The sequence below is a fragment of the Chelon labrosus genome (genome assembly GCF_963514085.1).
Source record: "Chelon labrosus genome assembly, chromosome: 5".
Taxonomy (NCBI): Eukaryota; Metazoa; Chordata; class Actinopteri; order Mugiliformes; family Mugilidae; genus Chelon; species Chelon labrosus.
Genome location: NC_140341.1, coordinates 17848693 through 17865808, shown reverse-complemented (window position 1 = coordinate 17865808; position 17116 = coordinate 17848693). Strand labels below are relative to the sequence as shown.

The following is a 17116-nucleotide window of genomic DNA, read 5'->3' as shown; positions in this document are numbered from 1 at the left end:
TATGATTTAAATGAGGTTATGTTCAAATAGATTGTGTTAAAATGAGACGTGTATGTAAATAAATGCGATTATGCCATACTATCATACAATATGGCACAAAGAAGTGTTCCAAAACACCTATAAATCTAAAGATGTATATATAAAACTGATGATAGATAGTTGTCCCGAAGTGATATTAAAACGATCAGTAGGCTACACCCAAACTGTCAGTAGGTGGCAGAGTTTGACGAGCACGGTGTGTCTCCACAGTGTTGCTATATTAATTGTGCTAACATTTCCCTGTTTTACTAAAAATAGACTGATGATCAGGTTGAGTTTGGCTGTAAAACCCCGTTTAAGGTGAGATCTCACTTGGGGGCCAGGTTATTGTGGGGTTATGACACAAAATATCTGCTTCAGACATGTAAAACATGTGTCATGAATAAAAATAAAAAATGCAGTTATTGTGGTCAGATCAGAAAGAAACGTGCACGGTGTTTTGTTGAGTCTTATTCTAAAGGGCGATTCAGAAAGTGGTTTACCTTGATTACGCCGTAGTACGGCCCGGCATAACGTGCACTGGCCGTATTGCATGACATTTCAACGCACCAATCACTTGCGGAGGAGCTGATTGAGTCTACTTCCCTACACTGGAATAGCTGAGGGGAAACGGACGGACGGCGATCGCACACGGATATCTCACCATCAGCCGACTGGACGGCCGGATCGCCTGCGAGAGAGCTCCGAGATACAGCGGGACATCGATTTCATTTTCAACCCGGTCGCCGTGTCTGCTGCAGGGAGATGGCCGGTATCCTGGCGTGGTTTTGGAATGAGAGGTTCTGGCTCCCCCACAACGTAACCTGGGCTGACTTAAAAAACACAGATGAGGCAACATTCCCGCAAGCCGAGGATCTCTATCTGGCGTGTCCTTTAGCATTCTGCATCTTTATGATACGGCTGGTTTTCGAAAGGTGGGTCTATAAGCACATGCGATCGTCCAGGTGGCTGGGATGCGGTTTGCTATGGCGATGAAATATTCCGGTGAATGATGCGGCACAAGCACCACTGTCCATGTTTGTCAGCGTGTTACCTAAACAATGGCATCTTATCTGGTTAGCCCACAAATCACCGGGGTTGATGATCCTTCTTTCTGCAGGCCTGCAGCGTTACGCGCTGTCTGCATTGGACGCATCTGTCAGTGTAGCCGAGAAGTTACCATACCTGGCCAACCCGCTGTCCTCTCATCCCAGTTTTCTGTTAAAGCATCATGCTAAGATCAAGCTCCTGTAACTAATCTCTGTGTCTGTGTACAAGCTGCTGCTCCAGTTGTGCTGTGGTGCATGTTGCTTCCCCTTATCCCTGACCTTTATTGTGGAGTCATCAACATACACTATGGCACACAGCCACGGTGATCACATCAGTGTTTGGCAGAAGTCAGGAGCCTCTTTAGGCTAAGAGGGAGAGTAATAGGGTAATAAGCGAGGCCTTGCATTTCCCCAATAAACTCTTAACTCATGCTTAGTGTGTTGCATAAAAAAACATAACGTGATCAAACACAGAACCCATGATGTTTATCTGATATATTGTGCATTTGTGTATTGCCCCATCTCAGCCTGCAAACTAGCACAGTTTCAGTGTTTGAGAGCAGAAACACACACATTGTTTTTCTACATGGTATCAAACATCTTCCTCGTGACACAATTTATGGTGAAAAGATGGTCATGTGCAGGTAGAATGACAGAAAGACAAACAGATGTGCATATCCAAAGGCAGGTAATGACTAACGGCACCTGCACAGAATGAATGGATATGCATGAGTGCATCACTGACTTCCATGTGTCTGATTCCTAAGTATTAACAAAGAAAAAAAACGTCTGTCTGTCTTGATGCTTTGTTACTTGCAGGTTTATTGCGAGACCATGTGCCATGGGCCTGAAGATCCAAGCCAACGGTCCACAAAAAGCACAACCCAACGCCATCCTGGAGAAGGTTTTCACTGCTATAACCAAGGTGGTGCATGATTCCTGCTCTCTATGCTTTGCAATCTGGGTTAGCATCATAATTTGTACCGCCTAACATATGGGCTGTTTGCATTCTGTCGCCAGCACCCAGATGAGAAGAGGTTGGAAGGCTTGTCCAAGCAGCTCGACTGGGATGTGCGGACCATCCAGCGTTGGTTTAGACAGCGGCGCAACCAGGAGAAACCCAGCACTCTGGCCAGATTCTGCGAAAGCATGTAAGACAAACTACATAACACACTCCTAAAACAGCTGCGTTAAAATGATCTCACAGTCTTTTAATCGTACTATGCCATTCATTACAGTCACATCTGCATATTAGCTGACATGTGCACTGGTGCTTCATTGTGGCTAAGCAATAAAATTGTTGGGAGTGAAGACTGATTTAAATAAGCTGCGCTGAATTACCATTCATTAATAACACACCTCTGAGAGTAGTAAAAGCAGGCATGATAGACGCCTTTAGCTGAGCAAGGGTCACATTTCTGCCGGTTCATTTCCATATTATATGGGAGTGGAGGTAAAGTCTGTGGCTGCCTAAAAGCACACAGTCCTGTAGTTAAGAATTCCTATGGAAATCTCAGAGATCTAAGAGCGAGGTCTTCATGTTGCTTTCTTTGTCCGACCAACAGTCCAAATAAGTTCAAAAATAACCCCTTTACATTGTTAGAAAAGGGAAATAAAAATAAACTCACATTTGAGTAACGGGTACCTGTGAATGTGTACCATTTTAGCTCAAAAAAACTGCACAAATAGAAAACTTAATTATATGCCCGCTGTTGATTAATCACCTAATCATTTCAGCTGTCTGGACAAACCCAAGCACACACCGCTGTGGTCCTTTATCAGCCAGTGCGCCTTCAGCTGCAATTAACCAGCACTGCATCTTACATGCCTAATGAAGATTGCAACACAAGTGCTGGTACTGCTGCGGGATAATAGTCAAACGTGTCCCAATGCGAACCAGCAAACCCACTCAGTCTGTAACAGAGAACTGGCTAATCTGCAGTAAAGCATTTGCCATCAGGGAGATTGTAGTTACTTAGCAGTGTGATGTTAAAGGCCAACGAGCGAGTGTCGCTGTCAGAGCAGAGTCATGTCTGACACCAGTAGAGCAAATCTGGCAGTTTGAGACGCAGGGAGCCTCACATCTTCTGATCCGCCCGAGGCTGCTGTTCACTCAGGAGAACTCTGTTGGCTGATTAGACCCCTGGACTCCTATTAGAAAACTCAAAAGACACTGGATTGGTACTCCTGGAATATGCATGGGCTTTTCGAACAACGTGCATAGCCTGCGCTCATTCTGTTAAAGCGGCAACCGCGCCAAAGCTGCATTATCTGCATTCTGCCTTATTGACAGCAGACAACATTGGGCTTTGCAACAGTTTGTCCAGGTTGTCTGTGTGAGTTGCCTACAGTGCATTTCTCCGACCGGAGCTGGCTTGAGTCCTTCTAGCCGTGATTGTGCTCTAATTAGGCCCTCATGCACAGCTGTTGCAGACTGATAGGATACAGTCTCTCCGTTGACAGGGTGGCTGATCTGTTGTCTATTCTTTTCATTATGCAAACAGGGAGTATGTAGCGGACACATTTGGTCTGGAAATAATGAAGACTCTGCAGGGAGTTTGTTTAGCAGTTATTGTTACAGATTCTCATTTTCTGCAGACGTTTTTGGAAAGAGCTCTACAGGAACTTGATTCTTACAAAAAAATATAAATCTTTATGAAGCAATTCCAGAAACAAGTGTAAAAAAAATCTATATATAATAGATGGCTGCATGTGTACTTAAAAGCGGTAGTCTTTTTGCAGTGTAGTTTGTACCGTGGAGCTCTTCCTCTCTTCAGTTCTCCTTGGTTAGACGTGGCTGAGGCACGAGCACGCTTTGATGTCCTTAACGGCCCCAGTTGTCTGATCTCATCTTCCTCCTTCTTCTTCTGCTCCTTTTACTAAGAACAAAGACATTATCATAAGCAAAATAATGCAATTCATACCCTTTTAAAAGACAGAGAGACTGTATTACTGAGGAAAGACTGATAACTACTGTTTATAGTTGCCATTCTTCTGTGTTTAAGTCTATGTTTGGCTTCTCTTAATATCTGGTTTATGCTAAAATGGAATGGAAAGAGTTTATGAGCAAAAATGCTCTTTTGCGATACAAAATTTATTTTAGGACCATTAAGCTTATGGCTTTTGGAGAGGAGTGATTTGATAAACACTTTCATATCTGTATGCTAAATATGAAACTTTTGCTATTTTTAGGTAAGCTTAGCATCGCCCAGAGTTGTTAGCAAGGGGCTCTGGTTCTGGTTACCATAATAACATTTATCTATCATTGCATATTTAACTACAGACATGAGACTGATTTATAAACTAAATCGGCAAGAGAGCAAATTTAGGAAATGTAAAGTTTAAGTAGTTTTAGAGCTTGGTGGTCATTGAAAAAATGAATGTATGCATTCCAACAGAAACGTTTAGGCCCTTAATAGCAGCCCAGACAAACAGTATCCCCGTCACTGCTCTTACTCTAACCGTTACGTAGGTGTATGACTTAAATACCTTTCAACCGACTCACCTCCCCAGAAGCAGCTCCCCAGACTAGTAATAAGCATGTTCGTGCTCAGCAGATGCTGATAGGACCGCCGAGAGATGAACCATTTACATGTGTTCTTTATATGAGGATAGCCACACCCGTCTTTCCTTCAATTAGCCACCGTTCTCTGGTACCACAGCAAAGTAACTTGCTATTAACAAGCTTTTTGATTTGGGCGATTTGAAATCATGCCTAGTAATTAAACCAAACACACAAAGGTGGAGGGGACAGCTGTTACTGGAAAGTAATTGCTCATTTAACAACAAGGGTGGGGGGCGGGGAGGTTGATAAAGCTAGAGCTTCGTGGTTAATCGTTGTGTTGAACCATATAAATGTAAACCGTTGCAGCTGAATGGTGTTCAGACTTCCAACCTGGACAAGTGACAAAGTTAAATTAAATGAGCAGGCTGATTTGATTATTTAATTTCCAATGCTATGTGCTACATTCAGAGTAGAACCTTTTCCCCCCGTACAGTTATTTAATCCCTCAAGCTATGTCCTAATCAGTGGATCTGACAAAGTGTCCTGTTTCATGAGATATCAGGAACAGTGTACGATTAAGCAATTATGAAAAGGCCCAAGGCACATTGCATAAGATTACATTTGTTGTGTAACATGTATAAACTACAGTTTGTGCATTGTTTGCTGGACTAATGTGTCATAACACACTAACTTAATTCTTTTAACTACAGCTATTACAGAACACTAATTAATTCAATGTGTAAACAGGCGATATTTTAACAAAAGATGTGTCAGATTCCTCTTCAACCAATCATTATCAACACCGTATCTGACCAAAAAGAAACATAATTCAAAAAATTGTCCGTGCCAGACTTCAGAAAAGATCATCTATTCAGGGGAAGCAGTTGTGAGTCACTGTGATTGTACAGATATAGCAGCGATTCAACAGCACTTGAAAAAGACTCTTGCGGGCTTGATCAACCAGTTGCCATGCAACAGTCTTCGCTGTGTGCCAGGTAGACTCGTCCAGTTAATTTGGCTTTACAACACTGTCGATGAAGCGCAGACAGCAGTTAATGACGGCTTCCACGAGCCACGTGTTCAAAACGATTTCTGTAGTATTCATTAAGGAGTAACAGCTGAGTATCCTGAACGATCGCAGAAGGTTGGCTGGATGTGCCAGCAGTGAGAAGCCAACGTGCATTTTTCCTGTCTTTATGTCAGAGTTTCAGGACTGTGGCTGTCACAGCGTGTTTGATTTGAGGTCAGCTGGAGCAACCTCACTGAGCAGCCTTTAAAGTATGCAAAAGCTTGTATCACATGAATGGCTCTATAGCCCCTGTCAGCTATCACTGGAAATGTCCTTCCATGTCACAGAAGTTTTGTTTTCTTCCTCTGTTTTGAGTCATGAAGGTACGAAATACCTGCATACATGGACATATCTTTGCGCTGAGGCCACCATAGTGTCTGCAGTTACAGGCTGAGATCACTTGCCGTGCACCCATACTTGTTACTCCAAGTAATACTGCATTTCTAAAAACTCTCTGTAATAAGCCACCGGTCAGAAAAAGTATTGATATTCTCCAGGGGAAACCATTTTTAGAAGTTTGCTGACAGTAAAAATGTAGTGAGAGCTGTAAGTGTCAGAGTTGCTAATAATTTCTCTGTAGAAACTGCATCCAACAGCTCAACCAGTTTACTGGGCAAAAAGCTGCTTGAGCTAATAAAACTACTGTAAGATCAGTCATTGCTGCTGTTCCATGTGTTGTGTAAAAAGAGCACTTGCCAGTTGGCCAGTCTTAAATCCTTCCTCCCACTTGCCGACTGTCATGAGCTGGGTATACTGTATATCCACATCTCCCTGCTCAGCAAGTCTTTGATCACTGACGTGTCAGCTGAAGCAGTTTCTTCTCTGTAAGCTCAAACCCCATGATCACTTTTCCCACCATTGTGTAGCTGTTGTTACTGTAAATTACGTGCAGGGCTAACATGACACAGTGCGAGAGGCGCTGGGAATGAACAGAGCGATCGTTTTCCCCTCTGGACCTCACCACTGTGAAGTCAGTGACGTCCAATTTCAAGTGATTCATCTGCAGAATTGGAAAAGTTAAGACAACCTCGCACCAATTTAAATTTGTGATTACAGGCATGACAGCCACATAGTGTGTCACACTATGAGTGTTGCAGCTAAGGACAAAACTACACGAGCGCAAGTTGTGTTAATTTAGAAGGCCCCTGGTTTATATTTTGCATCATAATTGTATGACTTCAAGATGTGGTGCAGCTTCATTTTTTTATGAACTGGTTGCTCTCTAGTTTCGTAATTGTTATCTACCTATTGTTAGCTGTATCATAGAAACTTCTCTTTTTTCACTAAAGGCTGCTGTCTCTCACTTGTATAGTTGTGTGGCATTGTTCTTCCAGGCTTAGCCCACAGCCCATAACCCATTATTAGTGTTACTGGGATATTTTTAAGGTTAGGCTCCCACACAAAAGATTCCTGGCCTAAACAAGGGTAAACAAATCAAGTGGTCAGTCTTAAAATTGTTTATAGACATATTTTTCTTCTATTTCAGGTGGAGATTTACATTCTATCTATACATATTTACCTACGGAGTGCGTTTCCTGAAAAAGGTAAGTGTCTCTCACGCACAAATTGGCACCGACCTTCTGTTATAACTTATATTTGGGAAATGGGACGAAGCAGAAAAGTAACATTTCTCCCACCCATTATATGTCACTAGTGTTATTAATTATATGTTATTAATTTAGTTGTTGTATTGATTGTGAACGTCTACTGCTGGAAGTCAGTGTTCATATCCGCTTTTATTGGGTTTCATGATTCCTCATATAAAAAGATAGCTTGAAATAATTGTGTTGAGGAAAGTTAAGATGATGGCAGCTGTTTGGTAGATTTACACAAATAGTTGTTGTTCTCATTGTTCATGATAGAAGTTGGATTCTGACATACAGAATGTACTATGATTAGTGACTCTGAGTGATTTAAATATGCTTAGTGTTATCAGTAAAAAAAATGCTAAAAAGTAGACGTAGGCAAAAAGAAATTCCACACGAGCCGTGTCCTTTTACCTCCACCCACAAGAGCAGGGGACAGCCAAACTAGCTAGCTTTTACTCTTAAAGGGACGGTACCCCCCAGCACAGAGAGACATAACCTAAAACGGTGTGTGTAGATAATACGCCAAACCACCAATTGTGGTGAATTACAGTGTCTCCCTTGGGTCAAGTACACACACACACCCCAGAATTCGCCACGTCCTTTGAGTCCACTACAAAACAGACGTTACAATTGGGTGTTTTAAGGCTTCAACTGGGTTACTGGAGCTGATATATCAAAATATCTGTGGCCCTGTTCGAACCTACTACACCTAACACCTACCACGTGCGTCTTTAACCGCCACTTAAACACAGTTTTGCTCTCTGTATGTAAATAAACACAGACATAATTTGGGGCGCAGTAGAGTTACTATTATGCACCCAGATCTTAGGCTATTTTAGAGACTCAGATTATAACTCTAACTCTTGAAATGTCCGTTATCATTTAGCTAGTTCACAGCTACAAGGAGCTTAAAAGACTCCCTACAAATGAACATTCATTACTTACAGTGCCTTTTCAGTTTCTGGCATTGTGGCCAGGACACATGTGTAATATATCTCTTTGTAAAATGTAAACTAACTGCAATGCTAGTGTTTATGTAGCTTTGGAACTAGCTTAACTGTGTGGGCTAGCATTTGTTGCAAGTAGGAACATAAGCTTGAGGAGCTAATGCTAGCTATAACTTGCTAACCTGTCTTAAGAAACAAAACACCTACTCTACATTCAGATAGTTTATTTGAAATGTAAGCTTTTTAAAGTCCTTTTCACCTCAGTGTTACTGAGAGGCAACAAACTGTGTGTACTTAATTCAGGGGAGCATCTGTATTCCCAGGAAAAACTAATAACCCTGTTTAGAAAGTTTGAAATTCCAACATGCTCTGAGGTTACTGCGGAGTGGCATCAATTCCCCACACCCTTAAGAGTTCAGAAATACATGGAAAGAAGCCAGTTAACTAAATATCACTGAAACATGTGGCCTAGATGGTTTAATATAACTCATACATATATTCATGAACATCCACAGATTTACCACGATCACAGCAATAGTCGTGGAAGAGTAGGGAAAGTCTCCCAGCGACACAAGTTGCATGACAAAGCACTTTGTGAAAATAGTTCAGTGTCTGGCGATCGCTACCGCAGCCTCCAGCCTCTGTGGGGTTTATTAATAGAGCTGGTCTGGATAGCGGCGCAGACGTAAACTCAGTCACAGTGATGGGTCACTGTTTGCTTATAACACATTTCTTAGTATCTCAGTTACCACTTCCCTTTTTATCCTTACTTCCTTGCTCAGGATTCAACAAACCCCTCAGGTTGTTGTGTTGTCCAGCTTCTTTTTAATGACAGGACACTGCATTGTAGCATTCATCTAGTTTTATAAGCCGAGGATAGAATGACAAAGCCTTAAATATATCCCCACCCCGGAGTGTTCTTATTATATTCTGTACTACTCTGCTGTCTTAGCTTTAGTAATTCAATCATAGTATTATGATATTTTAGATAGCAGAATATTTTAAGATTTAAAAGTATTGATATTAAGTCCCTCTTTTCATTTTCTACAGACTCCGTGGTTATGGAACACTAAAGAGTGTTGGTACAACTACCCTTACCAGGTAACACAGTTCTAAAACAGCAGTGTTTACCCATCCTCAGTAATCATGATGCTTCATAACTGAATTTATTACTTATCAAATATTTATTTTAACCCTGCTGCTTTGTGTGTTCATGCAGCCTCTGACTGTGGATGTCCATTATTATTATGTACTGGAGCTGTCCTTCTACCTGTCGTTACTCTTTTCCCAATTCACAGACATCAGGAGGAAGGTAAGAAAGACTGTAAGTCACACCGAAACCCCCAAATCGTGCATTTCGATTCATTAACTGACTGCTAAAAGATGTACTGTGAGCTCACTTGTGACACTTTTAGTCACTCTTTTGTGCTGAATCCAAATGTGCTCTGTTTATTTCATTTTAAGTAGTGCTTACACAGAAAAGAGATTATTATCCTCGTCCGAAAGTGCATCTTTTTTTGTAAATGTCACCAAGGCTCTGTAACGGTTAGTCTGTTTGCTTTTTAAAAATAGAGTTTTCTGTTTCAATGCATTCTCACTAATGTGTTAAGAGTATAAATGATTAACACTTTTCAATCAGAACTTACATTCAAACTTAGCAAAAGCCTTTCTTGGCTGTTGGAGTTTGTGTTTGTCTGATTACAAGCTCGGAGTCTGGAGAGCAGCTGACATCCGTCGAGTTAAGCCAGTATTTATAGCAGTTAGAAAACCAATCTATTTCACAGCAGACATTGTGACATTTTGAAAAAGCACAAGTGAAAGTAATTGTGTGAGCTATGGGTGCGTCCTTCAACTTAGCCATGTGACTGAACCAGAGGCTTACCTACATAGCATGCATTCATTTAAATGTTATGTTACACCTGGGCTTTCTTTACTACTGCTGCCTTCAAATGGTTTTCGTGTTCACAAGAGGAGTCCACATGAACTTATGGTTTTCACAACCTCATAGGTGAAAAGGTTCGGGTTCACAAGTTGTGCACGCAATTCCCTGTCTTGAAACCACAAGCTCAAGAGTCACATTTCAAGGCGACACATGAGAAAGTCAACGCGTCGGCTTTCTGCTTTCGAATTGTGCTTTCGTGAATTCACGATGAGAAGCCGTGCACACGAAATGTGGGGTAGTGGTAATATGCTGCGAGAACAGTGCTGCTAGTCAACGGCTGGGGTTTATCAGACAGTTTAGCAAGCTAACCACTGGGTAACTTCACGTGCGACATGCAAAGGCATAGTGAAACGATGAACTCGTGAGCCCATGGTAAATACTTCCTTCGCTGCTCATGTTCACCGTGCTCATGAATAAACTTTGCACGAGCGACCCTCTCTTGTGGTATTCACAACCTTGTGGGTGTAAACGTTTTGATAAGGTCCAATTTTATCTGAGTTGTGCACGCAACTTCCTGTGTCTTAACCCCAAGCCCACAGGTTTATTCATTACAGTATCAGATAATCAGTTATGCATATTGAACTGTTATCACGGCTTATCAGGTGTCGTAGCGTTCTCCAACCAACTTCATCACACTCCTTCTACACTTTTGGTTCATCTAGCATCAATTTGCATGCCTTCCAGCCGTGACCTTATTCCTGTCTCCGGTCCATCCCCAGCTGTGCCCTTTCCACGACACACTTCACTCACAGTAGCTCCCATGATGCCATGCTGTGTATGCCTTCACTCTGTCATCTCTTTGTTGACTGTTTGGCATGTTGTCTGTTTTTGTTTCTCCTTTCAGTTTTTTCATGCACAGCACTACACTGAGGAGGTCCTCTGCATCCCCTGCCAGTTCCAGTATGTTCCCCCTGCACACTCTTGCCTTGCTTTCATTCTGTATCTTGCATCATTTATCTTCCTTCTCCTCCTCCCTTTCATTCGCTCGCCATTTCGGGCTGGTTCTGGTTGCTTTGAGCTGCCGTCGTGAGACATTTCAGATTTGCTTGAGGAGTGCTTCCCCGAGCTCCCTGTCCAGATCCTTCGTCAAGGCTAACTGGAACCTAATGGCTCATACCAAAAAAGGACCATAGCTAAACTGTCATATTAGACATTTGCGTTTTTTTACCTTCCATTTGGATGTCCAGTAGAGGAACATGGCTTTTTGCTCCATTTCAACAAGAAACTTTTGTTATAATGCACTTAAAATGGAGTTTCTTTCTTAAATGCTCTCAAGTAAAGAAATCAAATATTCCTCCGCGCCTGCTTTAAATGCATTATTACAGTTAGGTGAGGGATAAACACAAAAGGGCCCCATTTCTACAACACTCAGCACTGTGTGTTCATGAACGATCGGACACGGGGGGGATGTATTTGCTGTTTGTGTTTGTAGTGATATGTGCTGCATGCAGTGATGTTTTAGTGTACTTTCCGTACCTGCGTGACATTTCCTCGGCAACTGTGTCCCCAGGACTTCCTGATCATGTTCCTGCACCACGTGGCAACAATCTCCCTCATCGTATTTTCCTATGTGAACAACATGGCCCGAGTGGGAACCCTGGTCATGTGCCTCCATGATGCAGCCGACGTACTGATAGAGGTGAGAATCAACAAGAGAATTAAATGCTGTAGGTAGGTAGGTAGGTAGGTAGGTAGGTAGGGAGGTAGGTGGGCGGTGGGCGGTGGGCGGCGGGCGGATGGATGGATGGATGGATGGATGGTCAGTTACACATTTTTGTTCTTCGTGTTGTGTACTTTAGCACCTGCTTGAGTGTGAAGGTGTGAAGTCTAAGTTTCAATTTGAGTGGGTGTCAGATAAAGTACTTCTAATACATAAAGCCCAAATGCAAGGGGGTCCCAAATGACTGGACACTTTGCCACTAAATGTTTCTTAGGTAGGTGTGTGTTGTTTTAGTGTTAGTTCAAGCACGAAGGAGCACATATTGATTGAAAAACCCAGAGCTGAGCGAGAGCTGCTACAGTAGATTGAGGTCGACTCTGAATGGGAGAAGGTTACCAGGCCTGTGCAGATGGCAATAAAGAGCCTTGTGGAAAAAAATATATATTCGAGGGATACGGGTAAACTCCTTTGCCAAAATCAAGAGTTGAGTTCTAACCTCATTTGCATGGTGACGAAAAAACCTTTTGATAAATGCTCAGCAAGTCAAGAGTATTTTCTGGGATATACATGTTTCAAGAGAAAACTCACAGGACAGACTACGAGATAGAAACACCTGCTGTTGTACATTGATCAGCCACAACATTAAAACCACTGACAGGAGAAGTAAACAACATTGACCATCTTGTGACAATTCAATGTTCTGCTGGGAAACTTTTGTACCTGGCATTCATGTGATTACTTAGACATGTACCACCCACCTAGACCAGACCAGGCACCCATCCCATAGTGATGACACTCCTTGATGGCAGCAGCCATCCCCAGGAGGATGCAGCCTGACACAGATACACACACACACGCACAAAAACGGGTTAGGAACAACTCAAAAAACATGAAAAACAACACAAGGTGTTGACCTGGCCTCCAAATTCACTAGATCCCAAACTGATCAAGTATTTATGGGATGAGCCACAGAGGCCCCTCCCCTCAACCCGTATCACCCAAAGACCCCCCCCCCCCACTAACAACATCCAGTTGCCAGACACCACAGGACACCTTCAGAAGGCCCATGTCCATTCTCTCATGAGTCACAACTGTTTTGGAGGCACAAGGGAGACCTACACAATATTAGGAAGGTGGTCATAATATTATGCCTGATTGGTGTGTTACACACATATAACAATGGTATAGCTGCCATATTCCTTAACATTTTAAATTGAATGTGATGAAGCACAGAGCCTGAAGGACAAGGATGTGATCTGTACTGTATAGCTCGTATCTAGTTTAGTTACACCATCAGAAATATTTTAAAACTGTTTTTAACATTAACATTGTTTTGCTTTGTTTTGTTTTCTCTAATCCAGGCTGCCAAGATGGCCAACTATGCCAAATGTCAGATACTGTGCAACCTCCTGTTTGCAATGTTCGCAATTCTCTTCATAAGTTCCAGGCTGGGAGTTTACCCCGTCTGGTAAGTGTTTCTTTGTTGTTTTTTTTGGTTTCCTTCACAGCTTAGCATTCTTCTGATGATCATGAAGATCTCAGTGCGGCTTTTCTTTCTTTCTCCTCCGCGGCCTGCAGTTCAGACAGATCTCTGTGAATTTTGTTGCTAAGTAATGGTTACTATGGATACAACAGCTTTAACCTCTCAAAGAAAGCCAAACAATCCAGCAAAGGGAAAAGCAGATCATTATAGTTATTGTTTTAACATTGAAACCAGAGATTGAGGCGATTACTACTCATTCTACTCACAAACAGATTTATAGTTTGTGTGTGTGTTGTTGATTTTTAGGTTTTGCATTTACCTTAACTTCATTCAGCATTTCATGTTGTGGCGAGTTCATCCAAACATGTATAGCCTACCAGACAGCAGAGGGAAGTTTAATTAATGTCTTTCCCAAACAGTAATTACACTAATTCCTGAATGCATTTCTGATGATATTTGCAAACCACAGCATTCATCTGTCGGTAGTAGTGTTATCAAGCCTTTCACTCGTGAAGGGAGACATAATTTAGCTTCAGAATCAGACAGCTGCAGGTGTCTGCTTTTCTCTTAGATACCATCAGTTCTTGATCAGCACAAAAATGCTATTTTTAGCATCGGGATTTAAGGTTGTTGTCTTTCATAATTAGGACCGATCTGGATAACGCATTTTAAAAAATATATAAAGGCTTTTGAATTCAGACCATTGGAAGCAGTTTAAAAATAAAAATGAAAGCTTTTTGCCAGTACCCCACCATCCTCTGCCTTTGTTTCCACCCTGTGATATGACGATCACACACTACATTTTTGTCAACCCCCACCGCACCCTTAGTAAAGTTGTCATTACTGTAAAGCTGTTGCCATGGCTTCAGTCTCTGGAGGATGATTCACAGACTGCCATTTGCAAGAATTGGTCCAGGGATACATTTAACACAGATCCTGTAAATTTTGATCAAATGTCACTTTAGTTTCAGTTGCATTTAGATTTATTGCCTTGCTTCAACGAAACGCTATTTTGAAAGCACACGCATGTTCGTGCTACACACACACACACACACACACCATTTTGCAGTCCAGGTGTTTCATGAAAGACAAAGAGCTGCAGCAGAGAGTGCATCATTTCTCTTCACTGGCTTCTGTTTGTGTGCCAACTCCTCAGAACATACAGTAACTCCTCCGCTAAGAGAGTATGGCATTAAACCCTTGTGTTTCTCTCTGACGAGATATGTTGAGTTAATTATCTCCCTCTCCCTCTGTTGCTATGGAAGGATTTTAAATACCACTTTGTTCGAGAGTTGGGAGATTGTAGGGCCCTACCCATCCTGGTGGGTCTTCAACCTGCTTCTGATCCTGCTGCAGCTTCTTCACTCCTTCTGGTCCTACCTCATAGTGAAGACAGCATGCAGAGCCATTTCCAAAGGAAAGGTGAGTCACTACACTCGGCTCAACCCTTGAGTTCCACCGCATAATCCTGCTGTTGTATGACTTTGTTTGCTTTGTTCTATAAATACACTTTTGACCTTCCCTTTCTATCCTCTATGCAAACCTGCAACCTACAAGGTGGGAAAATGGAATCCGTTGCATGTAAGTACCTTTAAAGAGTGCTACATTTCATTTGATCTCATATCTCTAGTAGCCATCCTTTGCATGCATCATAGTGTGGACAGTCAGATAACCTAATCATTGCATTTTAGACATGTGGCTCCAGGAATTGATACGTACAGGACATTTATGCAATAGACTGGCACTGACTTTAGCGTCTCCCCTTGCTTTTAATGTGGCACCACCAGGTGTTGCAGGTGGTATTTCACCTACCCTGTGGAATATATAGCAACATCTACATATAAAATTGTTACAGACACCATCCCCAGACAGTGAATCCCAAAATATCTCTGACTTTTTAACCATATGTTGGATATGTCGGATTATGACCACATCCTGCAAAACTAATATCACTGCCATCATTCACCTCTTCGCGGCACATTACCATTTTGTTGGAATACCTTTAATTAGTTAGTCCTTTTACTTCTAAGCACAGCTTTATTATATTTGGATACGGCTCCAGCTGTCTAGTTCATAATCAAAAGATGAATTACCAATAATTTTGATCAGTGATAAATAATTATTTATCAGGTAAAAATGGCAAACAACTCTTTTTCTGTTATTATAGACTAAAAGTGCATCGGTCTGAGGTCGGCATATTTCTAGTTTCCAAATAGACTTTCCAGATTATGCAGCCTTGGGCCTCCCGAACACCTGACACGCAGAACTCATCTGTAACACCGTCATGCATGGCTGCCACAGATAATGAAACCGATAAGAATTTTAATGAGAAAAATTTAATCTCCAGCCCTCGCTTTTTTCTTTTTTCTTTCCCCAGGTGTCTAAAGACGACCGCAGCGACATCGAGTCCAGCTCCGATGAGGACGACAGCCCCCCACCCAGTCAGAAGCACCACAGCAGCGCCACCAACGGGACAAACAGAAATCATGGGACCAACGGCTACCTGACGGGAGCCCCGTACCCCGACGAACACTGACTCGCGCCAGTGGAGCCGTTCTACAGACACCATCCATTTATCTGTGTGCGTGTGTGTGTATTTGAGTGTATGGTGGAGACATGAACAACATCGCCTGTCTGGAGGTTCTTGGTAGATTTATGTGAATGCAGTTTTCTTTTTTTTTTTTTTTTTTAAATCAGTTCTTTACTAATTTCCTTGCGTAATTTCTTCTATTCATCTATGTATTTGCATCAAACTGCACTCAATATCAAAGCACTCCTATCGGTACAACCCACTCTCTGTTTAGCCAATGAATGACAGCATTCCACTCTATGGTGTTAGCATGCTACTTTAACATACAGCAGTCTGGCATACTGGGGGTGCGTTTTTCTCCTATGTTCGTGTCTTTCTATGTTATTTATTTTTTTATAAACATGTTCGCAGGTTGTGGCCAGACATCTGATTATCTAAAACAACACAGCTGTTTCTTTTCACATCTCAAGTGTTAGCAAAAATGCTGAAGACCCCGGTTTACTTTCGATGCTACACCCCCAAAGATTTGCCAAAAAACGGTGACTTGAGTTCGTCTTCGCTCACGAAATACAAGCATTCTCCACTCCTGTAAATGAGATGTCAATAACAGTATTATGTGTGTGCATCAGACATGGCTAGATGCTGTACTCCCTATTGAAGCATTTTGTTAAGTATTCTGGTACGCATTACATTATTAAAGGCCATTTGTCCTCTTATGAGGCAGACATGACTTGTTTGAATTATTCAATAAAAAAGAACATGAAGGTTGCAAATACGTGTGGGTGTTTTGAATAAGCTTAATCAGTGAGAGGGGAACGCCGGTAGCTGGATGGTTAATACACAACAAGTCCGCAGTTTGAGAAGTCAAAGCGTATGGTGTAAAAAGGGGCCGGCTCAGATTCCTCTGCTTAAACATCAGTCGTTCACCTCTCATAGCTACTTTTACTTGCAAAGTGGCATAGTTGTTAAATACCTTAATTTGCTCTGCTGTATGCTGAATGATCGTGATAGAGGATAATGCATTCCAAGTCATTAGGTTTCTATTTTTGTTCGATGGCCAAATTAGTAATCTCCATTAAGGCACTCTATATTGTGTTTGCAAGTGCTTGTAGTGGTTAATAGGTAATAAAAGAATGATTTATGAGTTTCAAGCCATTGATAAGGACAGCTGGGATAGGCTCCAGCAGACCCCCGCGACCCTTAACAGGAATAAGCGGGTACAGAAGATGAATGAATGAATGAATGAAAGCCATTGATAAGACTTTTTGAGGATGCAAAGTTGTTGAAAATCTGTGCTTTACACTTGATGTTCGTTATTATGTAC

The 17116-nt window shown here is 41.9% G+C and overlaps 1 protein-coding gene across 3 annotated transcripts; it reads left to right on the top strand.

Moving 5' to 3' along the window:
• Window positions 1-588: 588 nt before the first annotated feature.
• Window positions 589-16961, top strand: cers6 (ceramide synthase 6). Of its 3 annotated transcripts, none has more exons than XM_084545509.1 (11): window positions 589-953; window positions 1887-1992; window positions 2088-2218; window positions 7128-7185; window positions 9228-9278; window positions 9397-9489; window positions 11630-11758; window positions 13141-13247; window positions 14528-14684; window positions 14820-14843; window positions 15640-16961. In XM_084545509.1, the coding sequence occupies exons 1-11, from the start codon at window positions 784-786 to the stop codon at window positions 15796-15798; spliced, it is 1185 nt and encodes a 394-aa protein (XP_084401635.1). In that variant the 5' UTR covers window positions 589-783; the 3' UTR covers window positions 15799-16961. The 3 variants fall into 3 exon arrangements, with proteins under 3 accessions (XP_084401635.1, XP_084401634.1, XP_084401636.1); XM_084545508.1 differs by having other exon boundaries at window positions 9397-9501; XM_084545510.1 differs by lacking the exon at window positions 15640-16961 and having other exon boundaries at window positions 9397-9501; window positions 14528-14891.
• The last annotated feature ends 155 nt before the right edge of the window (window positions 16962-17116 follow it).